The 27032-nt window shown below is 45.3% G+C and overlaps 1 protein-coding gene across 1 annotated transcript in view; it reads right to left on the bottom strand.

Annotated features, from left to right (window-relative positions):
• LOC139386494 (receptor-type tyrosine-protein phosphatase S-like) overlaps nucleotides 1-27032 on the bottom strand; it is a 129014-nt gene that overhangs the window by 20892 nt on the left and 81090 nt on the right. Inside the window, exons 8-25 of the mRNA XM_071132062.1 lie at nucleotides 22436-22450; nucleotides 20890-21159; nucleotides 20313-20692; nucleotides 18078-18279; nucleotides 17327-17463; nucleotides 17057-17201; nucleotides 12608-12928; nucleotides 12265-12458; nucleotides 11127-11153; nucleotides 10718-10835; nucleotides 9920-10576; nucleotides 8597-8691; nucleotides 6128-6381; nucleotides 4886-4973; nucleotides 3362-3580; nucleotides 2841-2998; nucleotides 2164-2178; nucleotides 1803-1915 (exon numbers count right to left, since the gene is read on the bottom strand). Of these exons, the coding sequence (XP_070988163.1) occupies nucleotides 1803-1915; nucleotides 2164-2178; nucleotides 2841-2998; nucleotides 3362-3580; nucleotides 4886-4973; nucleotides 6128-6381; nucleotides 8597-8691; nucleotides 9920-10576; nucleotides 10718-10835; nucleotides 11127-11153; nucleotides 12265-12458; nucleotides 12608-12928; nucleotides 17057-17201; nucleotides 17327-17463; nucleotides 18078-18279; nucleotides 20313-20692; nucleotides 20890-21159; nucleotides 22436-22450 (3408 nt within the window). The remainder of the gene's footprint in view (nucleotides 1-1802; nucleotides 1916-2163; nucleotides 2179-2840; nucleotides 2999-3361; nucleotides 3581-4885; nucleotides 4974-6127; nucleotides 6382-8596; nucleotides 8692-9919; nucleotides 10577-10717; nucleotides 10836-11126; nucleotides 11154-12264; nucleotides 12459-12607; nucleotides 12929-17056; nucleotides 17202-17326; nucleotides 17464-18077; nucleotides 18280-20312; nucleotides 20693-20889; nucleotides 21160-22435; nucleotides 22451-27032) is intronic.

The following is a 27032-nucleotide window of genomic DNA, read 5'->3' as shown; positions in this document are numbered from 1 at the left end:
TATACTGTACTCTATACCATCTACTGTATCTTGCCTATGCCATTCTGTACCATCACTCATTCATATATCTTTATGTACATATTCTTTATCCCTTTACACTTGTGTGTATAAGGTAGTAGTTGTGGAATTGTTAGGTTAGATTACTCGTTGGTTATTACTGCATTGTCGGAACTAGAAGCACAAGTATTTCGCTACACTCGCATTAACATCTGCTAACCATGTGTATGTGACAAATACATTTGATTTTGATTTTGATTTGAAGGTGAGGTCAGTACAGGTGCATCAATGCTGGAACTGAGAGACTGAAAAACAGCTTCTATCTCAAGGCCATCAGACTGTTAAATAACCATCACCAACCGGCCTCCACCCGGTTACGTAACCCTGCACTTTAGAGGCTGCTGCCCTATATACATAGACTTGAAATCACTGGCCACTTTAATAATGAAACACTAGTCACTTTAATAATGTTTACATACTGCTTTACTCATCTCATATGTATATGCTGTATTCTATTCCACTGTATTTTAGTCAATGCCACTCCAACACTGCTCAACCTAATATTTATATATTTCTTAATTCCAATCTTTTACTTTTAGGTTTGTGTGTAATGTTGTGAATTGTTAGATACTACTGCACAGTTGGAGCTAGGAACACAAGCATTTCACTAAACCTGCAATAATATCTGCTAAATATGTGTATGTGACCGATAACATTTAATTTGATGTCTTCAGTAGGTCCTATGATTGAATGTAGTCTGGCCCAGGGGTGTGAAGGTGAACGGCAAGGCACTGGAGTGATGAACCACCCTTGCTGTCTCTGCCTGGCCTGCTTCTCTCTCTACTGGGATTCTCTGCCTCTGACCCCGTTACAGGGGCTGAGTTACTGGGTTGCTCACGCGCTCCCATTACCCCCCTAAGAGGGGTGCCTCAAGTAATGCCAGGATTTTTTCACTGATGTGATCTTCCTTTTCCGTTTTGCGCCCCCCTCAGGCTCGTGTGGTTGGGGAGATCTTTGTGGACTATTCTCTCTCTTTTTCCGAGCCACTGTTCTTCTGCATTGCTTGCTCTTTGAGGTTTTTGTTGTTTTAGGAGGGGTTTCTGTATAAGCACTTTGTGACAACTGCTGATGTAAAAAGTGTTTTTCCCACCACATAAAATCAGAAACTTTTCCGTCTTTTTTCAAGAAAGAATGTGTTATCGAAGAATGTGTGTGTGTGTGTGAGTATATATGAGTGTGTGAGTGTGTGTGTATGTATGAATGTGTGAGTGTGAGTGTGTGTGTGTGTGTGTGTGTGTGTGTGTGTGTGTGTGTGTGTGAGTAAGTATGTATGTATGTGTGTGTGTGTGTGTGTGTGTGTGTGTGTGTGTGTGTGTGTGTGTGTGTGTGTGAGTAAGTATGTATGTATGTGTGTGTGTGTGTGTGTGTGTGTGTGTGTGTGTGTGTGTGTATGTGTGTGTGTGTGTGTGTGTGTGTGTGTGTGTGTGAGAGAGAGAATGTGTGTGTGCATGTGTGTGTGCATGTGTGTGTGTGTGTGTGTGTGTGAGTGCATTTGTGTGTGTGTGTGTGAGTGTGTGTGTGTGTGTGAGTGTGTGTGTGTGTGTGTGAGTATGTATGAATGTGTGAGTGTGAGTGTGTGTGTGTGTGAGTGTATGTATGTATGTATGAATGTATGTGTGTGTGTGTGTGAGTGTGTGTGTGTGCATGTGTGTGTGTGTGTGTGTGTGTGTGTGTGTGTGTGTGTGTGTGTGTGTCTGTGTGTGTGTGTGTGTGTGTGTGTGTATATGTGTGTGCACAATACATACCAGGGGTCTGGAAGTTGATGCGTCTCATCTCAACAGGGTCTGTGGGGTGGTGGGCCATCATCTCAGCATTACACAGAAGGCTCTTGGTGCCTGGCTCTGAGTCCTTCCTCTTACTGCTCAGAGACCAGGGAGACGGAAACAACGGGACACAAACCAGACAAGCAACACACCAGAGAGAGTAGAGAGGTTAGAGTTCATGACTGTCTAACAGTATTCATCACAATCTATTTTCTCAATGAACACAAGTTAAACATATATTATACTGCTATAAATTGCTGCACTGCAATTTAAGCATTAGATTTTGCCCTGCATCATCTGTCCTTTGAGATCAAGACAACTGTTTAGTATGACCGACACTCACCTGTCTGGCTTGTTGCTTCGGAAACAGGAGCGAGCGAGGGAATGAATAATGAAAGGAGGAGAGGAGAGGGACAGAGGGAGAGACAGAGAGAAACATTTGATACATTTATATTCAAAATGGCCGGCTTTCTGTGGATGACACGTCTTTTCGGCTCGGTCACGCTAGCAGTCATTCCTTACAATGCTGCTTTTTGTATCTTTTCCTGTTATGCCAGTATACTGTGTAAGCTGAGGTAGCTACATTTCAATGGTTATAGTGGGCTAGCACTGTATGTGCTTAGCATGTTAGCATGTTAGTTATAGCATATTAGTATGTTAGCTAGTTATAACATTAGCATGGAGGTGGTTATAGAGTGTTAGCATGTTAGCTACTTATAGCATGTTAGCTATTTATAACATTATAATGTTATTAGCATGTAAGCTGGTTATAGAGTGTTAGCATGTTAGCTACTTATAGCATGTTAGCTATTTATAACATTATAATGTTATTAGCATGTAAGCTGGTTATAAAGTGTTAGCATGTTAGCTACTTATAGCATGTTAGCTATTTAAATAGTTAGCATGAAAGCTGGTTATAGCATGTTAGCTAGTTAGCTAGTTATGGATAGATACTGTAGTTATACGTGTTAGCTATAAAATCGCTGTAAGTTCAGTGCTCCCTCTTCGGGTCTCACTCACTTCTTGTAGAGCAGGATGGCGATGACGATGCAGATGATGAAGACTACGGCCAGGACGGGTCCCACCACCCAGATCAGACCATCCCCCGCATCCAGGGGCTGGGGGTCTGAGTCCGGAGCGATCACTGGCTCTGTGTACGGACTGTCCGCGTACATCTTCTACAATACACAAACAAAGAGCACAGTGAGTGAGGAATACATATCACAGCAAGGGCTAGCCAGGGGAAATTAACCTAATATTCATTAATTTAATTGTCTTAAAAGTATTGCAATGTCTCTTGAGAATGACAGAGAAGACTACGTGAGAGGGATACACACCGTCCTACAATACATACACTCTTAGAAAAAAGGGTTCTTCGGCTGACCCAAGGGTTCTACATGGAACCAAAAAGGGTTCTTCAAAGGGTTATCTTGCGGGGACAGCCGAAGGACCCTTTTAGGTTCTAGATAGCACCTTTTTTTTTTCTTCTAAGAGTGTATACACAATCACACAAAAACAAACATAATTGGATTGGTCCGTACCACTGTGGTGCCATTGAGTTCTGCCAAGATGAAGAACACGTACTCCTGTCCTGGTTCTAGAGCGCGGTTCTCAAAGCCTCCGTAGTCCAGCTGGTCCCCCAGAGTGAAGAAGGCTGGCAGAGTAGCAGGGGTGAAGAGGGCTGAGATGTAGGCTCTGCGCAGGTCTACCTGTTTCTGCTGTCTAGATTCCCTCTGTCTCTGACTGCTGTCCTTCAACAACTGGGAGACAGAGAGATGGAGAGAGAAGGAGACAGAGAGAGGCAGAGAGAGGGAGACAGAGAGAGGCAGAGAGAGGGAGACATGGAGAGGCAGAGAGAGAGAGACAGAGGGACAGAGAGAGATAGAGAGAGAGATGGAGAGAGGGAGGGATAGATAGAGAGTGAGAGAGAGAGATATGGGGGGAGAGAGAGCGAGAGAAGAGAGGGAGGAGAAGGAGGGAGTGAGACAGAGAGAGGGAAGAGAGGGAGGGAGTCATATAGATGGAGAGAGAGAGATGGAGAGAGAGAAAGAGGGAGGGCGAGAGATGGAGGGAAGGAGGGAGGGAGGGAGAGGGAGAGAGATGGAGAGAGGGGGAGGGAGAGAGAGAGAAAAAGAGGGATGGAGAGAGATGGAGAGAGTGAGACAGAGAGATGGAGAAAGTGGTGATAGGGAGAGAGAGCGAGAGAGGGAGGAGAGGGAGAGAGAGGGAGAAAGAGATGGAGAGAGAGAGAGAGAGAGAGAGAGAGAGAGAGAGAGAGAGAGAGAGAGAGAGAGAGAGAGAGAGGGAATGAGAGAGAGGGGGGGAGAGAGGGAGTGAGGGAGTGAGGGAGGGAGGGAGGGAGGGAGGGAGGGAAAAAGATGGAGAGAGGGGGAGGGAGAGAGAGAGAAAGAGAGGGAGGGAGAGAGATGGTGAGAGCGAGAGAGAGAGAGACATATGGACAAAGTGGGATAGAGAGAGATAGAGAGAGATATGGAGAGAGAGAGAGAGAGGGATAGATAGAGAGTGTGAGAGAGAGATATGGGGTGATAGGGAGAGAGAGAGCAAGAGAGGAGAGGGAGGAGAGGGAGTGAGTCAGATAGAGGGAGAGAGAGGGAGACAGAGAGATGGAGAGAGAGGGAAGGAGAGATATAGAGAGATAGAGAGTGAGGGAGAGAGATGGCGAGAGAGAGAGGGAGGGAAAGGTGGAGAGAGAGAGAGGGAAGGAGAGAGAGAGAGTGAGGGAGAGAGATGGAGAGAGAGAAAGAGAGAGGGAGGGCGAGAGAGGGAGGGAAAGGTGGAGAGAGAGAGAGAGAGAGAGAGAGAGAGAGAGAGAGAGAGAGAGAAGGAAGGAGAGAGAGAGAGATGGAGAGAGGGGGAGGGAGGGAGGGAGAGAGAGAGAGGGAGCGAGAGGGAGAGAGATAGAGGTGATGTTAATGATGCATTTTTTGTATGTAAACATTAAGAAACCACATGATAAAATCTGAGAGAGCAAAGATTCTCAGAGAGAGGAGAACGGTCAGACGAGCCAGTTCATGTGTTCCCAGATAGGTGGCCATAGCTCTCACCTCCTCCAAGTCCATCTCGTCTGGGCTCTTGAGATGTCTAATGACCCCCCTCGCCCTCCTCAGAGGAACTACCACCACATACAGGTTCCTACAGGACAGAGGAACAACCAGATTGTCAGGGAATTTCATTACAACTTTTCTGTGGCAGTTTACTAGCAGAGTTGAAGTCGGAAGTTTACATACACCTTAGCCAAATACATTTAAACTCAGTTTTTCACAATTCCTGACATTTAATTTTAACAAAAATCTCTGTCTTAGGTCAGTTAGGATCTCCACTTTATTTTAGGAATGTGAAATGTCAGAATAATAGTAGAGAGAGTGATTTATTTCAGCTTTTATTTCTTTCATCACATTCCCAGTGGATCAGAAGTTTACATACACTCAATTAGTATTTGGTAGCATTGCCTTTAAATGATTTAACATGGGTCATACGTTTCAGATAGCCTTCCACAAGCTCCCCACAAAAGTTGGGTGAATTTTGGCCCATTCCTCCTGACAGAGCTGGTGTAACTGAGTCAGGTTTGTAGGCCTCCTTGCTCACATACGCTTTTTCAGTTCTGCCCACAAATTTTCTATGGGATTGAGGTCAGGGCTTTGTGATGGCCACTCCAATACCTTGACTTTGTTATCCTTAAGCCATTTTGCCACAACTTTGGAAGTATGCTTGGGGTCATTGTCCATTTGGAAGACCCACTTCACAGTTGGGATGGTGTTCTTTGGTTTGCAAGCCTTCCCCTTTTTCCTCAAAACATGATGGTCATTATGGCCAAACGGTTATATTTTTGTTTCATCAGACCAGAGGACATTTCTCCAAAAAGTACCATCTTTGTCCCCATGTGCAGTTGCAAACCGTAGTCTGGCTTTTTTTATGGCGGTTTTGGAGCAGTGGCTTCTTCCTTGCTGAGCGGCCTTTCAGGTTATGTCGATATAGGACTCGTTTTACTGTGGATATAGATAGTTTTGTACCTGTTTCCTTCAGCATATTCACAAAGTCTCCAATGTTTGGCTGATTTCTTTTGATTTTCCCATTATGTCAAGCAAAGAGGGACTGAGTTTGAAGGTAGGCCTTGAAATACATCCACAGGTAAACCTCCAATTGACTCATATGATGTCAATTAGCCTATCAGAAGCTTCTAAAGCCATGACATAATTTTCTGGAATTTTCCAAACAATTCATATTGTTGGAAGGCAACCGTATCCCCATCAAAATCACTAAAAAGCAACCCTGTGGCTAGCCCTTACTTGACAGGGATGCGATTCTCCAGTGAGGGCAGGATTATGGTGATGGTGGTCTCCGTGTCACGGGTGTGGTCAATCTCCGGACGGCGGATGGCAATTGGTGGAGAGGTCTTGGCGTGGATGCGGTGCCTCAGCCCGCCCATGTTGCCCTCAGAGGAGGTGATCTTGAAGTCATAGTCGGTATCTGGCTGCAAGTTGGGGATCACTGCTTTCCTCAGCTTGGCATCCACCTCCATCTTCTGGCGGTTATACTCCACCTGAGAGGAATAAGGTAGGGGAGGGTATTTCTGACGGCTAAGATCACACATATACACACACATAATAAGATAGCGCCGTCCTTAATGGTCGCCATTTTGCGAGCTCCAACCCAACTTTGCTATTTTGTGATTCTTTAGCCGTTTATTTTGACTTATTTTCACAAAATGTATCCTCTATTTCTTACAACCGACAAGAACTCTTGAACATCAGATCGGTAGTTACTTACCCCAATTCCAGCTTCTACTTCAACTTTGACTCATCTGCCCTGGGCTCTTTCTGTAATTCTGACCCAATTTTCGGGATATGCAAGAGGAAAATCCAGCATTACAGAGGCAAGAGAGGGGAGGCCTGGCAACATTAAGGTGAAGGGAAAACCGACCACCTCTTCCCTCCATTCTACTGGCTAATGTACAGTCACTTGATAATAAGATGGATGACCTCCGATCGCGGATTTGCTACCAACAGGACTCTCTTGACTGGAATATTCTCTGCTTTTCCGAAACATGGCTTTCGGACAAGATACACCCAATGGCTATCCAACGAACTAACCACCTCCGTCACCGGCTACATTAGGAAATGCATCGGCGACGTTGTCCCCACATTAAAGGTTTGCTGCTTCCCCAGTCAAAAGCCCTGGATTAACACTGAGGTTAGTGCTCAGATAAAGGACAGGGCTACTGGACACCGGGCTTTCGCAGACAACCCTGAGGCTACAGCTGAGCACAGGAACAAGTACAAGAGGTCCCGCCATGACCGTCGCAGAGTCATCAAACGTGCAAAAGGACAATATAGGAATAAGGTGGAATCATATTACGTACACAGGCTCCGATGCCCACCAAGTGGCAGTGGCTACAGTCCATTACGGATTACAAAGGAAGACCCAGCCGTGATCTATCCAACAATGCCTATCCACCAGACGAACTCAATGCATTTTATGCACGCTTCGACAATAACAACACCGTGCCGTGCATGAGTGACTCGACCGACCCAGAGGACTGGGTGATCTCGCTGATCTCAGAGCAGGTCGAGAGCTTCAAGTTCCTCGGTATCCACACCAGTAAGGTCTTAAAATGGTCCACACACACAGTCGGGAAGAAGGCAGGACAGCACCTCTTCCCCCTCAGGAGGTTGAAAAGGTTTGGCATGGGCCCCCAGATCCTCAAAGTTCTACAGCTGCACCATTGAAAGCATCTTGACTGGCTGCATCACTGCTTGGTATGGCAACAGCACCGCCCTCGATCACATGGCGCTACAGAGGGCGGTGTGAAAGGAAGGCCCGGAAAATCGTTAAAGACGCTAGCCCTTCAAGCCATTGTCACTGCTTCCGCACAGCAAACAGGTACCAAGTCTGACAGCAACAGGCTCCTGAACAGCCCCGAAGCCATACGACTGCTAAATAGCTAACAAAATGGCTACACAGACTATCTGAGTTGACCCTTGTATTTTAGTCTCTATGCACACTCACAGGACTCTACACACTCACGCACACTGGCACTCCAACACACACTTAATTTGCACATACATTTAGACTCTACACACACACACCACACATACGCTGCTGCTACTCGGTTTATCATATATCCTGATGCCTAGTCACCTTACCCCTATACATATCTACCTCCATCACTCCAGTATCCCTGTCTCCTTACCCCTATACATATCTACCTCTATCACTCCAGTATCCCTGTCTCCTTACCCCTATACATATCTACCTCCATCACTCCTGTATCCCTGTCTCCTTACCCCTATACATATCTAACTCTATCACTCCAGTATCCCTGTCTCCTTACCCCTATACATATCTACCTCCATCACTCCAGTATCCCTGTCTCCTTACCCCTATACATGTCTACCTCCATCACTCCTGTATCCCTGTCTCCTTACCCCTATACATATCTACCTCCATCACTTCAGTATCCCTGTCTCCTTACCCCTATACATGTCTACCTCTATCACTCCAGTATCCCTGCACATTGTATATATGATATTGAAACTTAACTAGTATATAAATTACTTACTTCTCGTTTTTATTTCTTTTTTATTTCTTGTATGTTTTTTATTTTATTTCTCATGATATTTTTAATACTACATTGGTTATTGCATTGTTGGGTTTAGAGCTAGCAAGAAAGGCATTTCACTTGACATGTGTACCTGACATTAAAACGTATACATATGTACACACACACAGTTGTTTACACAAGCACACACACTCACAGTGAAGTGGTAGGGGTAGGGGCTCTCAGGGAATTCCCAGGTCAGGAGAACACTCGTCTTGGTCGCCAGGTTCACTGAGAAATTCCTCGGGACATCTGATTGGAAGACGGGAAAACAGACACATGGTCAGTGGCAGTATAGACCACCCCATTCACATGTCTTGTCTGTCCTTAACCCTTTGTGGAGGAGCTACCAACCTATTCTAGTAGGTTCTATAACAAAGGATCCTAATTCCTAAAATAAGATTAAGAAGAATTATACAGTGATGTCATACATCTCAAGATTATTCAGGAAGTACGTATATGGGCACTGAGTAGCAAAGAAGAGTGAATAGAATTGAAGAGATAGGAACAGTTGGCTCCGTTGTGCCCTGTTCATCCTCCTCTTTATGATGACATAATCTGTGTAATCCCACTTTATCTCGTTCTAGCCTAATTCGCCCGGTACATTTCCGGAACAGAACACACAGAATATTTAACTGCCAAACAACCCTCTTCTCAAGGAGCTATCGGGTCACTGTGAAGTGGATGAGGGGATGTTAGACAGTCAAAGCAAGGTCATCTTTAGACTGCAGTGTGCCATTCAACCTCTCCACTCCTCTGCTTCCACCCTGTAGATCTGTTAGTCGGTGATGGAGGGTAGGTGCAGGTCTTTACACATGGTGATGATGAAGGTTTGGAGGAAGAGTAGGAGGTGGTGAAGAGGGTGGATTGATTGATCAGAGTGAAGAGTGGAGGGAGAGCAACAGAATTGAAGAATGTGTTTGGTTCGTGGTGAAGTGCCTACTGGGGAGTGTGAGGGCTACAAAACATGTTAACAGCATGTCAACAAAGGTTGGAACAGGTTAGGTCAATCCAAAAGGAGGTAAAAGCTTACCTTTAGAAACAAACCATGTGTATTAAACGAAAGCCTCGTTCAGTCAGCCAAGGAGCCAGGACTCAACACTTACCTCACTGTTCACAACCAGTCTGGCTTTTCTACTGACTTTTACCTGTGGGTGTGAGAGCGTGTTCTCCAGACATTCAATGATGTGGCATTCAGTCAGTTTTCCTTGGAGGTGAGGAGTAGGTGTGGAGTAGGTGAGGGAGGAGGTGGTGGGTGTGTGGAAGAGACTAGGATTTGCAGTTTTTTCCAGTGGACTTGTTTTCAACCCCTCTGTGGGTGAAAGTTTACCCTTACAACTGGCCCAGAGTCAGCTTTGCATTTTGGACTATGATATTCAAGGTTCAGATTAAAATTGAAAAAATCTGACTTTAGACCAGTGTTTAGAGTGAATAGGGGCGTTTCTCTGGAGCCCTGTGCCAGGCCCCAGGCCAGCCCTACCTGTCTCGAAGGCCAGTGTGCGATACAGCAGCGGGGGACTGAACGGGCCGGGACCTACGCTGGTGTGGGCACACATCTGCACCTCGTACCCGGTGTTGTGGTTCAGGCCCAGAATGGTGTAGCTGGACTCAATGGCTGGGAGCGTGATCTGGCGAGGGGGTCCCAGAGGGTCAATGCCCAGAGGGTCAATGCCCAGAGGGTTAAGACCCCCTGCTTCCCGATAAGCTATTGTGTATTCTGTGATCACACCGTTTCGTTCGCTTGGCACAGGGGGCAGCCAGGAGAACTGGAGCGAACAGCAGGTGGCGTTAATGTATTCTGAGATTTGAGGGTAACTCCTGGGTGGGTACTCAGGCATCTCGAGTTCCTCCCGTGCCTCGTCTCCGTACCCTGACCGGCTTTTGGCGGAAAGGGTAACGACATAAGTCAACCCTGGAATTACGTCTGTGAGTGTGTACATTCGCTCCCTGGACGAAAACTCCACCGTAGTGTCCAGGGTTGCATTCTTCAGCCCAAATTGTAACCGAAAACCCTGGATCTGAACTTCAGACCATTTGGCCCCTGGACCTGAGTCTGACCCCCCAGTAGGGGGCCCCCATCTCACCACCATGGAGGGTTCAGACCCTGGGCGCACCGAAAGGGAGGGGGCACCAGGCACTGCAGGCAAGAGGAGGGAGAGGCACAGACATGTCAGTTCTGCATTGTGCCTTTGAAACATTCACATATTGTATGTCTAATATGCTATCGTGTGAGTATTGTGTGTGCATTTGTTAGTGATCTTATGTGTGCAATGCTTACCAATCCCCGGTGTCTGCACCACTCTGACTTTACTGTGTGTTCCATCCCCTTTAGTGGTGTAAGCCGCCACAGACACAGAGTACCACATCTCAGGCTTCAGACCCCCCACCATCATCTCCTACAGGGTCACACATACACAAGATACTTTTTCAGCTAAGCCTTATAAACCTCTCTCTCCTCTTCCCTCTCCCTTCCTCCCTGCTCCTCCATTTCTCCCCCTATCTCTACTAACCCATCACATAGTATGAACTCACTCTGTCCTATTACTTTACATAGAGACGTTACAAACTGACTGTCTCAGATAGAAGGCATCTCCTAATGAGGAGTTCATAGCTTACTTATGCAATGTACAGCATAACCACTACCACTGTAGGTTCAGTTTAATACTGACAGAATGATCCATACTCACATATTCAGTAGTGTCATCCTCCACAAACTGATCCCACGGTTAGACCCGGAGGGGAGAGAGAGAAGGAGGAGAGTGAATGAGTCGAGAGAAGAGATTAGATAAAGGAGGAGGAAATAGGAGCGTAGTGGGAGGCAATGCTCCCTCAATTGTTTTTGCCACTGAGCAAATTTCAGGGCTGCTGAGCGCTATTGTTGTGATGATTCTGTGCAACTTCCGGCGCGCGTTTACTATGAACACTGATGCTATACCTGCTATTATTGAGTGTTTTAACAGTGGCCAAGAAACCACTTTACAAAACAAAATGCATTATTATTCCCCATACCATTATTACAGAGAATCTATGAAATGATGCTACCCCCTGCCTACAGTATTGGCTTCTTAGCTTATTCAAGTCTGTCTCAAAATACAATACTGACCCTTTAAGACCGGAAAAAAGCTTTTTACCTGACTGGCTTTTCAAAGATGTCTAGAAATGTTCATGTTTTGTGCTCTTATAGGAAGCAATCACTTCACATTTCTGACTATAAATTAGCTATAACTGGGCTAATAACTCGCTAACTAGTAAATAATATGAACAAATGTGGACACATGGCTACATGTAGCTCTCACTTTGATCTCAAAACAAGAGCATAATAATTACGACCCCTCATGCTGTAAAACAGTCCAGTTCAAATGTAATGGTTCAATTCAATATATGGCAATGGTCTATTTGCATATAGGCATACTGCAGCTCTGATTGGTTATGGTGCACCGGCCTGAGTTGTGCCTGTCAATGCAATAGAAGCCTATAGTGTCAACTAAACGGGAAAAACTCTAGAAAGTTGAGTGAAGTTTAATGTCGTGCTTCTCTGCACGTGCTGATATTTCTTCTGCTCCGGCAGTGTTGGGGGCGCTGCGTGCTGCACATGCGCACAGCTTAGAGGGAACATTGGTGGGAGGTGATGTGTACTGCAAAGACTCAGTGAGATAAATGATTTGCTTCACTTTAACTGAACAATGACCTGCGGAGGTGTGATAGCTGTCAAATATATATGTTATCTTTGAAAGTACATATGTACGTGACTGTTGAGAAGATATTCAAATTAAATATTTTTTACGGAAAATGTAAATAAGAAAAATAAGAAGGTGATGACCTCACCTGGCTGTCGTCCAATAGCAGGTCTTTGATTCGGGGAAGGCTGCGTGTTGAGCCACTCTCCACACGAGCATAGTGCACCTGGTAACCACGGATCTGACCTTGGCGTTGCCTTGGCAACACAGATCGCCAGGTGACCCTAAGGGCAGTGGAGTTGAAGGGCCGGACCTCCACCTGCCGAGGGGCCGCACCGGGCACTAAGGAACACACACATACACATGTCTAATTTCTCAATCAACGCATCGATCAGCTAATCTAGAACTTTAGCCATCCATCTACCCTGCTTCAAACATTCTCGTCTCAAGCTTGTTTGATATCTCTCCGACACAAACACACACTCACTCACCGTCGTGGTCCGTGCGGCAGAGCAGGGCTGGACTCTCTGGTCCGGACCCCACGGTAGTGAAGGCTGCCAGGCTAACGCGGTACCAGGTCCACTTTTCCAGCCCCTCCACCACTGCCTGCCCCTGCTCTGGGGGGATGGGAGGCACCTTCACCTCTGGACCCTGACCTTTGACCTCGGCCCCAGACACCACTTGCTGGTAGCGCAGCACATAAGCAGTCAGTGTGCCATTTTGGGTCTCAGTGGGCGGCGGGGTCCAACTTACCCTCAGGGAGGTGGAGCTGGGGCTGTCACAGGACACGCCCAGGGGAGCAGCCGAGGGCTCTGATTGGATGAGGGTCAGGATAAGGAAGTGGGCAAGGCCAGGGGAGTTTCGAACGCAGTGAAGAAATAGAAAGGGAGAGCAAAGAGACAGTGGCGGAAAGAGGGTGAAAAACCAAAGCCAAAACAAAAGGATAGAAGAAAAAGGAAATACAAATAAAAAAAGGAAAACTAAATTAAAAGAGAAGGCCTCTAAATACAAACAAACATGACTCAGCTGAGCACAGAAGACAAGGGCTTCGACACAGAAGACAAGGGCTTCGACACAGAAGACAAGGGCTTCGACACAGAAGACAAGGGCTTCGACACAGAAGACAAGGGCTTCGACACAGAAGACAAGGGCTTCGACACAGAAGACAAAAGCTTCGACACAGAAGACAAGGGCTTCGACACAGAAGACAAGGGCTTCGACACAGAAGACAAGGGCTTCGACACAGAAGACAAGGGCTTCGACACAGAAGACAAGGGCTTTGACACAGAAGACAAAAGCTTCGACACAGAAGACAAGGGCTTCGACACAGAAGACAAAGGCTTCGACACAGAAGACAAGGGCTTCGACACAGAAGACAAAGGCTTCGACACAGAAGACAAATGCTTCGACACAGAAGACAACGGCTTCAACATAGCAGTTCAATACAGAAGACAAGGGCTTCAACACAGAAGACAAAGCTTTATGGAGGAATAAAGGAATTAATCATGTTAGCTAGGTAATGAGATAAAAGACAACTTAATTACTGCCCAGGAGGATGTGTAACTGATACCAGATGATTGGCTTTCACCTGTCTGCTCTGACCAATGGCAGCACAGTGATTTATGACTGGGAAGAGGGCCTTTAAGATGTTGTCTAGAGACACAGCTCTGCTTAGTTTTGCTTGGCTGGATAAGAACAGAGCTATACTGTAGATCAGGGATGGGCAACTGCCACTATACTGTAGATCAGGGATGGGCAACTGCCACTATACTGTAGATCAGGGATGGGCAACTGCCACTATACTGTAGATCAGGGATGGGCAACTGCCACTATACTGTAGATCAGGGATGGGCAACTGCCACTATACTGTAGATCAGGGATGGGCAACTGCCACTATACTGTAGATCAGGGATGGGCAACTGCCACTATACTGTAGATCAGGGATGGGCAACTGCCACTATACTGTAGATCAGGGATGGGCAACTGCCACTATACTGTAGATCAGGGATGGGCAACTACCACTATACTGTAGATCAGGGATGGGCAACTGCCACTATACTGTAGATCAGAGATGGGCAACTGCCACTATACTGTAGATCAGGGATGGGCAACTGCCACTATACTGTAGATCAGGGATGGGCAACTGCCCGCGGATACATTTCCAAAAACATTAAAAACGGTAGAAACATTTGGGGGGGCGACGACACATCAACTTGCTGTTGAGAGTTAGAATAGTAGAATACACCAGGTGACATTTGGTTGTGCATCAGCAGTTTTTTTCTTGTTATGTCACTCACTGACAGTCACTCAATTGGCCATGTCAGAAAACATTTTTTAGACAAGTAAGTTAGTCGAACAGCCAGTAAACTTGTAGTATTCATGGTGATTTATCGACCAGGGGGCCCCCATTGATTTTGTTAGTCACTCTCACTCAGATATCATATTAAAAACTGCAAACATTCCTCTCTACCCTATTGCAGGAAATGTACTCTAAAACATATTTTTTTTCTCTCCACTGTCAAGATGCTAAAACATTATTTTGCTAAGGGCCCCCAATAGGGTAGGGCCTACTCTGACAACATGTGTGTGGGTATGGAAGTGCATATGCAGACCCGCAAACTACTGTGGCCCCCTATGATGAGTTGAGATTTTTTGTGGCCCTCACTCCATCAAAGTTGCCCATCCCTGCTGTAGATACTATGTAGAGCTTTGCAGTCTATCCTCCATCTTGCTACCAAGGTTTCCTTCCTTGACATTCTCAGTGGAATGTAATAATTGTGTTGGAACTTTGCCAAACTCTTTATATATTTTAGTAATGCTTCGTAGCCCTTTCCTGCAGTCAACGACCAAAAGCGAATGTTATTCATGTTTTCATAATTTCATAATTAATAAAGATTATGTTTTTAAAATATGAAAATCCGGTGTTACTATGTCAAACAGTTTAGTTATATGTCAGTCTTCTGTGATGTATTTGAAGTGTAATATTGGGACGCAAACTCAAAATGTAATACATTACAACTTTATATCCGACATGGTACAGGTATCTTCTTTTGTTTAAGCCCATAACCATGTGTGTGAGGTGTACACTTTTGCTTCAATTTAGATTTGTTTAAGACTACCAAGAATCACTCTGTGTAACCCTGATTTAGCCAGCTGCAGTACAAGTTTAAACTGCCCAATCGAATTTCTTAAAATTGGGTTTGTGGATTGGATATTTCAAATGTCATATAAAAATGTGGAGAGCAGGATTTGAGGCAGCTGAAACTAAAACCAAAACCAAATTCTTTCATTAACGTTGACCTCATGCAATTTCAGAGAGGAACTATGAGATAGAATGAGAGACAAGGCAGTGGACAGAAGAACAGCAAGGATAAGAGACACAACCAGGCACTGTCTGAGATGCGTGCCTGTCCTTCCCACCCGTAGCCATCACATAAGACCTTCTTACCATGCAACAACCACCATTCAAACAAAATATCAACCAAACAAAGGTTCAGAGGAAAAGATATGTGCATGAATATGTTCATCATTCATGGATTTGTGAATCTGACAGTCTGACACTTCAGCTGCACAGTCCCAGTACCAGTGGCCTGAGGGAACAATCACGATGTGCACCCAAGCCTAGTGATTGCACACAAACCGTGCTAAGCTAACTGTGAAATGCATTCTGCTCCATGAAATGAAATTGTTATCTGCCACATTCAGTCACTCCCTAGCCTGCCACCCAGGTGTCTAAACCTCCATGTGTAGGTCAAGCATAACACGGGGCATCCAGCTAGCCAAATAACATGTTAAAAGTTGCAGAAAGTTTATGTTGGTGAATATACAGGTAACTGCCAAAATAAAGGAAACACCAGCCTAAAGCATCTCAAAAGGGCGTTGGGCCTCCACGATCCAGAACAGCTTCACTGCACCATGGCATAGATTCTACTAATGTCTGGAACTCTATTAGAAGGATGCGACACCATTCTTCCACGAGAAATTCCATCATTTAGTGTTTTGTTGATGGTGGTGGAAAATGCTGTCTCAAGCGCCATTCCAGAATCTCCCATAAGTGTTCAATTGGGTTTAGATCTGGTGACTGAGATGGCCCTAGCATATGGTTTACATCGTTTTCATGCTCATCAAACCATCCAATGACCACTTGTGCCCTGTGGATGGGGGCATAGTCATTCTATGGGGGCATAGCTATGGTAGACAAAATAATGTCCATAATAATGGCTTACCCAGCATTTATACATGAGCCTAAGCATGATGGGATGTCAATTGATTAATTAACTCAGGAACCACACCTGTGTGGAAGCACCTGCTTTCAATATACTTTGTATCCCTCATTTACTCAAGTGTTTCCTTTATTTTGGCAGTGAGCTGTATGTCCAATGTACATTATATGGTGTCCATTTTCTCCAGGTAACAAATCTTAAAAGGTAATACTGTACCTTTACACCAGTCTCCGTTGGATACAGGCCTATTAGTTTGATTTGGTCTTAGACTCCGACTGACCAGCACATACCTCCAATAAAGCCTCGAAAATAATTTCATCCTGATGACCTTTGACATTTGACCTGTGACGGTGAGCTTCTTGAACTGGAGAAAAAGGGTACTTTGACCCACCTTGAAGTAAAGGAAACTGTGAAGGACTGAAGAAAATGAAACAGCAGCCTTATCCGATCTGTATATCCATGACTTTTCACTGTGTGAGAAAACTGTGAAAGTTAAAATAAACGGTTGGTGTGCTAAACATCAGGTACACTCTGAATACATAGAAGATAGATGCAGGGATGGATGGATGAGTGAACAAGATAAATGAATAGATGAGTGGACAAGATGGATGAGTGTGTAGACGACTCCTGGGGATCAGTGAGCTGTGAGGGATACAAGTACATCACACTGTAACGTTACACAGGGTGTGTTTGCAGGTGTGACAGAGGGAAACCTACTGGCTTGTGCTGTCCTCTGGACCAGCTCGTTGGTAAAGGCTCCGATGCCTTTGTTAGAAATGGCAGCCAGGGAGAAGGAGTACTCCGTGTTAGCCCTCAGACCCTCCACTGTGTACGAAGCCCTGGGCCCAAACGTCAACTTCTCCTGTTAGAGACGGAGAAGGGGGGGAGAGAACATGAATAAAAGAAAGAAAGAAAGAACTGGATTATCTGATAAATGGACTTTATCACCTTAATGAAATCTACTTAGTATGGAAGAAAAAGTCTGACCAGGCTGCCGAACTTGACAGGTTTGTAGAGCAGTTCGTAGTTGACGATGCCCTCCTTGATGTAGGACGGTTCCCAGGTCAGCTCTATACTGGTCTCCGTCACCTTGCCCACCTTGAACTTTCCTGGCTGCCCTGGAACTACAGGGGATAGAAGAGTAGACAGGACAAGAGTTAGAACTCACCTCTCCAGCATCCAGTCAGTTAGTAGCTTCTAGACTGTTCTATTCATCCTTTATTTAAACAGACAAATCCCATTCCAGCCCTGTAGTTCTACAAAAGATGTGTGTCACTGACCTTAAACAGTACTGAAGCACTTTGACATGAACCGGGTCAGAAAAGGGAACAAACCCACAGACACACACACACTAACCCACACACACACTAACCCACAGACACAATAACCCACAGACACACTAACCCACAGACACACTAACCCACAGACACACAGACACACTAACCCACACACACACTAACCCACACACACACTAACCCACAGACACACTAACCCACACACACACTAACCCACAGACACACTAACCCACAGACACACTAACCCACAGACACACTAACCCACAGACACACTAACCCCCACACACACTAACCCACACACACACTAACCTACAGACACACACACACACACTAACCCACACACACACTAACCCACAGACACACTAACCCACAGACACACTAACCCACACACACACTAACCCACAGACACAGACACACACACAGACACACACACACACACTGACCTCCGGGCAGCACTTTGACATGGACAGGGTCAGAGAAGGGTCCGTCTCCCACAGATGTAAAGGCCAGGACTCTGACAGTGTATGTTTCAGAGGGTACCAGGCTCTGGATGGAGGTGATGGTGCTGTCCTGAACATTATGGATCTGCCACAGACTCATGGGCTGAGATGGGTCCATGGTGTAGTACACCCGGTAACCTTTCACCTGGAGGGAGCGACGGAGGAACAGAGGCAGGGGGGAGCCACAGAGAGAGACAGTTAGACGATGGAGGAACAGAGGCCGGGGGGAGCCATAGAGAGAGACAGTTAGACGACGGAGGAACAGAGGCAGGGGGGAGCCACAGAGAGAGACAGTTAGACGATGGAGGAACAGAGGCAGGGGGAGCCACAGAGAGAGACAGTTAGACGATGGAGGAACAGAGGCAGGGGGGAGCCACAGAGAGAGACAGTTAGACGACGGAGGAACAGAGGCAGGGGGGAGCCACAGAGAGAGACAGTTAGACGACGGAGGAACAGAGGCAGGGGGGAGCCACAGAGAGAGACAGTTAGACGACGGAGGAACAGAGGCAGGGGGGAGCCACAGAGAGAGACAGTTAGACGACGGAGGAACAGAGGCAGGGGGGAGCCACAGAGAGAGACAGTTAGACGACGGAGGAACAGAGGCAGGGGGGAGCCACAGAGAGAGACAGTTAGACGACGGAGGAACAGAGGCCGGGGGGAGCCACAGAGAGAGACAGTTAGACGGCGGAGGAACAGAGGCAGGGGGGAGCCACAGAGAGAGACAGTTAGACGACGGAGGAACAGAGGCAGGGGGGAGCCACAGAGAGAGACAGTTAGACGACGGAGGAACAGAGGCAGGGGGGAGCCACAGAGAGAGACAGTTAGACGACGGAGGAACAGAGGCAGGGGGGAGCCACAGAGAGAGACAGTTAGACGACGGAGGAACAGAGGCAGGGGGGAGCCACAGAGAGAGACAGTTAGACGACGGAGGAACAGAGGCAGGGGGGAGCCACAGAGAGAGACAGTTAGACGACGGAGGAACAGAGGCAGGGGGGAGCCACAGAGAGAGACAGTTAGACGACGGAGGAACAGAGGCAGGGGGGAGCCACAGAGAGAGACAGTTAGACGACAGAGAGAAACTCCTTTCTGCTGTTTTCTATAATTAGCCTTTCATTGTCTGGTCTCATAGACTTGGAAGCTATTATATATTGTGACATCAATGCCCAGAACAAATTATACTGGACCGGACCTATATGCCGTTGAGCTAGATAAAAATAGCATTCGCTTCGAGGTTGAACTATCATTACCGTTATCATTAAATAACTGAATTACCTTTGACCCTTTCTTTACCAGAAGAGTAATCACTATAGTCCATGGTTAAAACTGTAATGTTTTTTATGATGCACTGCCCCATCTCCACGCCTTGTTGTGATTACTGTTGTTTATGATGACTTCATTAGGACTGCCTGGCTACCCATCCACATTCCTCCGGCCAAACTGACGGTTCTTCTCTACGATGGTCGATAGAGCAGCGGATTTCAATTCAGGGTGAGTCGCCAGGCAACCATTACACAGCTTATTATGTTTAGACTGCCCAGGGACAACAGAGGAAAATTGGATGTTTATCTAACTAACTCAGTTATTATTGCGCCTCAGTGTTGTCTCTGTCAGAGATGTTGATCACTGTTTATTATCCCTGTCTTGGCCATTTATTCTCTTCTGATAACATTCTAATTAATACATTCATACATTTACAGATTAATAACATAATACATTATAAATAAATAAAGTAGTACATCAGTAAATTATTATTCATAAATTATTAAAGAATTAGTGCAGTCAAAAAACGTACTTTCCTGTGTTTTATATATATTTCCTCACTATGAGGTTGGAATAATATTGTGAACTTGTTAAAATGATTATGTTTTGGCCTGCCTGGTGACATAACCAGGCGTTAAATTAGTTATTAGACCAATAAGAAAGAGAGTTCCAAACGTTTCTACCAATAACAGCTAGTTTTAAGTTTTGTCCTCCCCACACCTAGACAGACGACAATCTTGCTTGAAAAATTGCTTTGTTAAGAAGCTATTATTAATTTCTTTCCATTTGAATTGAAAACAATCACAGTAAGGTACTTAATTGTTACCCAGAAGTATTTAATTTATATATTTAATATTGAGTTAAAAATGTTGTTGTACCTTTAACAAAACAACTGACAAAACAAAAATCAACACTGACCTGTCCATTGGGCTCCTCTGGTTCCTCCCAGCGGACCATGACAGTGTTCTTGGAGATGATCCTGGCCTGGACGTTCCTGGGGGGGCTAGCCGGGGCCTGCTCCCCTGTCCTGGCCTCCACCCGGGTGGACGAGGGTCCCTGGCCGATGCTGTTGACGGCTGACACCCTGATCTCATACTCCGTGTTGGGGTAGAGCCCTCCAATGCTGTACCTGGTGGTGGTGATACTGTCCACTGTCTCGTACTTGCTGTCTGGTGCCTTGGCCCGGTACTGGATGATGTAATAGGACACCGGGTCGGGGTTACCGGAGTCCCAGGTGATGGTGACGCTGGTGGCAGTCGTCTCCGTGACGATGGGGGTACCGGGAGGCTTGGGAAGAGCTGTGAAGGGAGAAGGAGATATTTGTTCAACTGTCCTTAATGTCTGAAGGCAGACAGGGGGAGAAAAGTGGACCTTACTCTTGATGGGCACCTGCAAGATCATAGATGGTCCTTACTCTCTAATACGGTGGTGTTTAAAGTCGGGGAGAGGGAGAGACAGAGAGAGCACAATTAGAAAGAGAAAGGTTGTCCCTTACTCTTAACTGACACCTGTGCAGTGGCCTCTATAACCCCCAGACTGCTCATGGCCACACAGGTGTAGTTGGCCGACTCCCTGATTCCGTTGAGCTCCAGAACGTTCCGCCCCACCGGCATCTCGTCCTCAGGTGTCAGGTCCTCACTACCCAGCATCCATTTGACGTAGGGCATGGGTGAACCCACCGCCACACAGGTGATGTTGATGCTGCCGCTGGGCATGATCTCATGGTTGGAGGGCAGGATGGAGAAACGAGGGGGCACACGACGCACTGGGAGAGGAGGAGATGGGGAAGACGGGGGGAGGATTGTAGAGAGGGGGATGAGGAGGGGGAGCCGGAGCGGGAGGGACAGAAAAGGGGGCGACAGAGGGGGGTAAGAAAGATACAGAAAGAGAGAGAACGAGAGAGAGCGAAAGAGAGAGAGAAAGTGGGGTAACAGAAAGGGTAGTATGAACTTCACTGCTTTTACAGAGGTTTTACAAAGGGATATTTCACGTTTAGTCGAAACTACATTGGTAGTTTTGAAAATATTAGCTAATGATAGCAGTTGAAATACACAGATCCCATGTTGTGAGACTGCTTTCTCAAGCTACATTTCACCCTGCACATGAAACCTATTGTACGTTTCTCATGTTTTAGCCAGTGTGCAACAACCCATTGCATATTTTACAAGGACATCATTTGGTATTGTAGAATCATCACCGTAGATGCCCAGACTATACAATTTCCTCTTCCCTATTTAAAACAAGATCTACAATACAAATACTGGCGCTCTGGGCTGCACAAAATACCATAGGATTTTTTCCTGAGGAACTAAAATTAGCTTAAATAAAACGAATGTGAAGATGTAAATTACAGCTGAACTACCGTTGCAGCGAAGCTCAAGGCTACTGACTTGAAAACGAGAAACTTCACCAGAAACTTGAGTGAGAAACTATAATGAGAAACTTCAATGAGATTTCTGTGCCTCTGGGGTGAGTTCTCCACTGCAGATGAGGGCCCTTTAGATACATGGCGCTGGCAGAGCCAATTGATAGAACCAGCTATTAGTCAGACAACTTGCACAGAGTGCTTCTGTTAACTGTACCTGTGCTGAATCTACTAGCTAGCTGTCAGATCTATTTGATATAATGGCACGTAGAGGGAAAGATGCATGGATGCATAGAGACAGAGCTCACGGATCACTTGCATGCCTAGAAGACTTGTAGAAAAAAAACTATAATCATGAAGAGACAGAGGGAGAAGACAGATAGAGAGAGAGAAAGAGAGTATTGTCTGGTTCCTCTTCCAGTCAATGTGGCAACTCACGGCCTCATTGTACAACCAGAATACCAGATGAACGCAGCAATGTTGAAAATAAATAAAAGCGATGTAAATAAGGTTATGGGGGATATAAATAGGTGTCGTTGCAATTACAATGTTCACATTGAACACTTGAAATAAGGAAACATCAAGACATACATCATGAGTCATGACAGAGAGAGATAATCCAAAGAGAGAGAAAGGGGTAGTATGCACATGTTTTTAGTAATTTAAAATTATGCACATTTGTCTGTTGATCCTACACACCAGGGTACAGATGGAGTGCAGAATGCAGAAGAGAGAGAAAGAAGGACGGGATATTAGAAGAGAGGGATGGGGGCAGAGAGGATAAGAGGTAAGGGAGATAAGAAGAAAGGGGGAAAGGGCAGAAGGGGAAAGAAAGGAGGGATGGGAAAGAGAAAACACATGGCGCTCTTGAAACTGCTGTTAGGTTCTCCAAAATCAGACTTTGATTGGTGGATGTCGTAGGAACTGAAAATTTGGTACCCCAAGGCTGCAAAACAGAGGACTGAAGTGACAGACAGACAGACAGACAGACAGACAGACAGACAGACAGACAGACAGACAGACAGACAGACAGACAGACAGACAGACAGACAGACAGACAGACAGGAGTGGATGCAAGGGGAGGAAGGGCAGACAGACAGACACAGTCAGTAGAAATATTGGCTAACGTCAAGATTCGAAACAGTATCTGAACCAGGGGTTTGAATCATGTTTTGAGTCACAATACAGGAATCTCCACTCAGTCAGTGGGAGTAAATCAGGGGGAAAGAGTTTTTATAGAATCACTAGCCTCAGTCTTCCCCCAAATGATTCTCAGCTGATGCATTTAATTTAAAAGAACCATGCTCAGATTCATTAATAAACTTCACCTAGCATTGAAATATCTTCTCTAGGTTCAATGGATTTCACTGTATTCCTAGTCTTCCTCAGATAGCACGCAAACAAACTATTCACCAAAACCAAATACGAATGAACAATTTGGCAGTGATTCAATAGCTCGGTGGACATGATCCCATTCAACATAACAGTGCCATACATTTGGAGTGGCCCTAGAATTCCAACAGATCCCCAGAATTGGACACTAAAGTTCAAGACAAAAAAATAGACATTTAATTAACAGACAAAATCAAATGTAACTGTTATAAGAGACATCAAATCAAAAGGCAGGCAGGCAGATTCTCTCCAAAGCATGCAAGAGCCAGACAGAGACAAACAGAAACAGAGTGACCAGGTTAAAACCATGCAGCAGACAAGAGCACCTACTGTACGCAGTACCATACAATTCAGCTTGATATTTTATTTAAGAAAATACTCAACTCTTAAAGTGTGTGCATAACGTGTGGTGTACATATCTAACGACTGGAAGTTCCCTCAAGGTATGTAGACTTGTTAAAGCTGAAGAAGAGAATGTGGACATTTCTGTCAAGGAAAGTAGGGTACATCCAGCTCAGCAGCAGGACAGCACAATATTCAAGTGCATGCTGAACAAAGATAAGGCCGAGAATGAACGGTCAGGCAGTGACAACCTATTTACTATCAGACATATAAACTCAGCAAAAAAAGAAATGTCCTCTCAATGTCAACTGCGTTTATTTTCAGCAAACGTAACATGTGTAAATATTTGTATGAACATAACAATATTCAACAACTGAGACATAAACTGAACAAGTTCCACAGACATGTGACTAACAGAAATGGAATAATGTGTCCCTGAGCAAAGGGGGGGGGTCAGAATCAAAAGTAACAGTCAGTATCAGAAATCACGCACAGAACAAGCAGTATGGCCGGTGGCATTGTCATGCTGGAGGGTCATGTCAGGATGAGCCTGCAGGAAGGGTACCACATGAGGGAGGAGGATGTCTTCCCTGTAACACACAGCGTTGAGATGGCCTGCAATGACAACAAGTTCAGTCCGATGTTGCTGTGACACACCGCCCCAGACCATGATTGACCCTCCAAATCGATCCCACTCCAGAGTACAGGCCTTGGTGTAATTCTCATTCCTCCGACAATAAAAGTGAATCCGACCAGCACCCCTGGTGAGACAAAACCGCGACTCGTCAGTGAAGAGCACTTTTTGCCAGGCCTGTCTGGTCAATCGACGGTGGGTTTGTGCACATGTTGTTGCCGGTGATGTCGGGTGAGGACCTGCCTTACAACAGGCCTACAAGCCCTCAGTCCAGCCTCTCTCAGCCTATTGCGGACAGTTTGAGCACTGATGGACGGATTGGGCATTCCTGGTGTAACTTGGGCAGTTGTTGTTGCCATCCCGTACCTGTCCCGCAGGTGTGATGTTAGGATGTACCGATCCTGTGCAGGTGTTGTTACATGTGGTCTGCCACTGCGAGGACGATCAGAAGTCCAGACGATCAGAAGTCCGTCCTGTCTCCCTGTAGAACTGTCTTAGGCGTCTCACAGTACGGACATTGCAATTTATTGCCCTGGCCACATCTGCAGTCCTCATGCCTCATTGCAGCATGCCTAAGGAACGTTCACGCAGATGAGCAGGGACCCTGGGCATCTTTCTCTTGGTGTTTTTCAGAGTCAGTAGAAAGGCCTCTTTAGTGTCCTAAGTTTTAATAACTGTGACCTTAACTGCCTACCGTCTGTAAGCTGATAGTGTCTTAACAACTGTTCCACAGGTGCATGTTTATTCATTTATTAATTTATGGTTCATTGAACAAGCATGGAAAACCGTGTTTAAACCCTTTACAATGAAGATCTGTGAAGTTATTTGGATTTTTACGAATCATCTTTGAAAGACAGGGTGCTGAAAAAGAGACATTTATTTTTTTGCTTAGTTCATGTGAGTTCAGTATCAATAAAACAAGGTCGTATTAATATCATGGAACATATAAAGGATATTTCTAGAGTCCTTCTCAAGAAAGATCTCTGGCCAGAATGTTGATAGAATAGCATATCTTGTTAATTAAGTAGCCTACAATAGACTGTATAGGCCAAGGGGTACAATTGTAATGCCATGATTTATTCTGCTCCAGTATCAATAACAGGATTGTCTACAGGGTAGAGTTGATGACGATGCTAGACCATAGTAGATTGGGATTGAGAGCTGCCTGGGATACCGTTGCATTTCATTAAAGAGCACAGCCACCGCACACTAAAGCCCTGTTGGCATTTACACAGGTTAATCCTGCCTGATCTAATAAAGAAGTGGAGAGATGTTTAATTAATATGTGTGTTCAATAAATATACATCAATATCGAGGAGGATACATTGTTCATTTCAACTGGCAATCAATAGAGGACGTTATATAGTTCATAACCACAGCAACTGCTACTTAGCAGCTGAATAACCAATTCCATAGGATCTCTGTTTGAACAATAACATACTAATATAATGTAGTATAACCATAGAATTCCACAGGATCTCTGTGTGAACAATAACATACTAATATAATGTGTGTATAAGGTAGTAGTTTTATAAGGTAGTAGTTTTGGAATTGTTAGGTTAGATTACTCGTTGGTTATTACTGCATTGTCGGAACTAGAAGCACAAGCATTTCGCTACACTCGCATTAACATCTGCTAACCATGTGTATGTGACAAATACATTTGATTTGATTTGATGTAATGTAGTATAACCATAGAATTCCATAGGATCTCTGTGTGAATAACAGTATACTGTGGACGGACACAATCCACTGAAATAACTTGTTTTGTGCAAATAAATATGAATGTACATTTTGTTCATCTGAATATAAATACAGAATGTACATAAAGAAAGAAAGCAGAACAATACTGCGTGTGTTTTTGGCCTCTGAGTGTAAGTGTATGTTGAGCCAGCAGAACTAACTTAGTCTTTGCTAACCAAACAAGCGTGTAAATAATTATAAGGTACTTTTAAATGCCACTTGAATAAAGCCTTATTTGAATGCTTTATTTTCCCTGAGGGGATATGAGGACCACTCAGTATACAAGTACCAAGCTGGCTACACAGAGTATGTGCGCAAACAAACAGCAGCAGACCAATACAACACACAGAGACCACACACAATACCAAAACACATTGGCAACGCGACACACAGCATCCCACAAGTGCAGAAGAATGACAGTTACATAACACAAACCCATAAAGACAGAACAATAAATACAAGACATGGGACAAGACAACAGAAATCAATAAAAAAAATAGACGCACACAGAGCACATGCACGCACATACACACACACACACTTGGAGCCGTGCCATACACAGTTAGTCTGGGTACAGGCATGCAAGCGCCGCCTCCACTCTCCGTCCATGCATAGATAGCCTTCTTTTCATTTCCAATTCCTGGGTCTCCATGACAACAAGAATGTTCCATGCAGAGAACGTCGCGCTCGGATGAAAGCAATATCAAAGGTCTACAAACAAGGCCACACAATGCAATCAATGCAAATGACTGCGTAGGCAGCTAGCCTCATTACAGCTTAGTGAAACGCCTTCAATCAAACAAGTGTTTATCAAATTAAAACCAATTTGACATGAGGGTTATTCATATGTCTTTTCTAGACTGTTTAAGACTGATGTATCTCTCCTAACTTCAGGTGTAAATGTTTTATAAAAAGGAAGGAGTACCGAAAGAAAAGAACACACCAACCTTCTCGTTGCTCTGGGGGATGTAAGGGGGTTGATGCAGAACACAATGACGTGATGGGGAGAGAGAGAACGGGGAAACAGAGAGTAAAAACGTCCAGCTCAAAGCCTCACACACACCGCATACACACAGTCACACAAATGTACGCACGCACATTCACGCTGTTCTTCACAGAACCACAGAACCCACTTCAAATGTAGGATCAGGAACTTCAAACT

Source organism: Oncorhynchus clarkii, chromosome 28 (assembly GCF_045791955.1).
Source record: "Oncorhynchus clarkii lewisi isolate Uvic-CL-2024 chromosome 28, UVic_Ocla_1.0, whole genome shotgun sequence".
In the NCBI taxonomy this organism is placed as follows: domain Eukaryota; kingdom Metazoa; phylum Chordata; class Actinopteri; order Salmoniformes; family Salmonidae; genus Oncorhynchus; species Oncorhynchus clarkii.
This window is presented reverse-complemented; position numbering and strand designations above follow the sequence as displayed.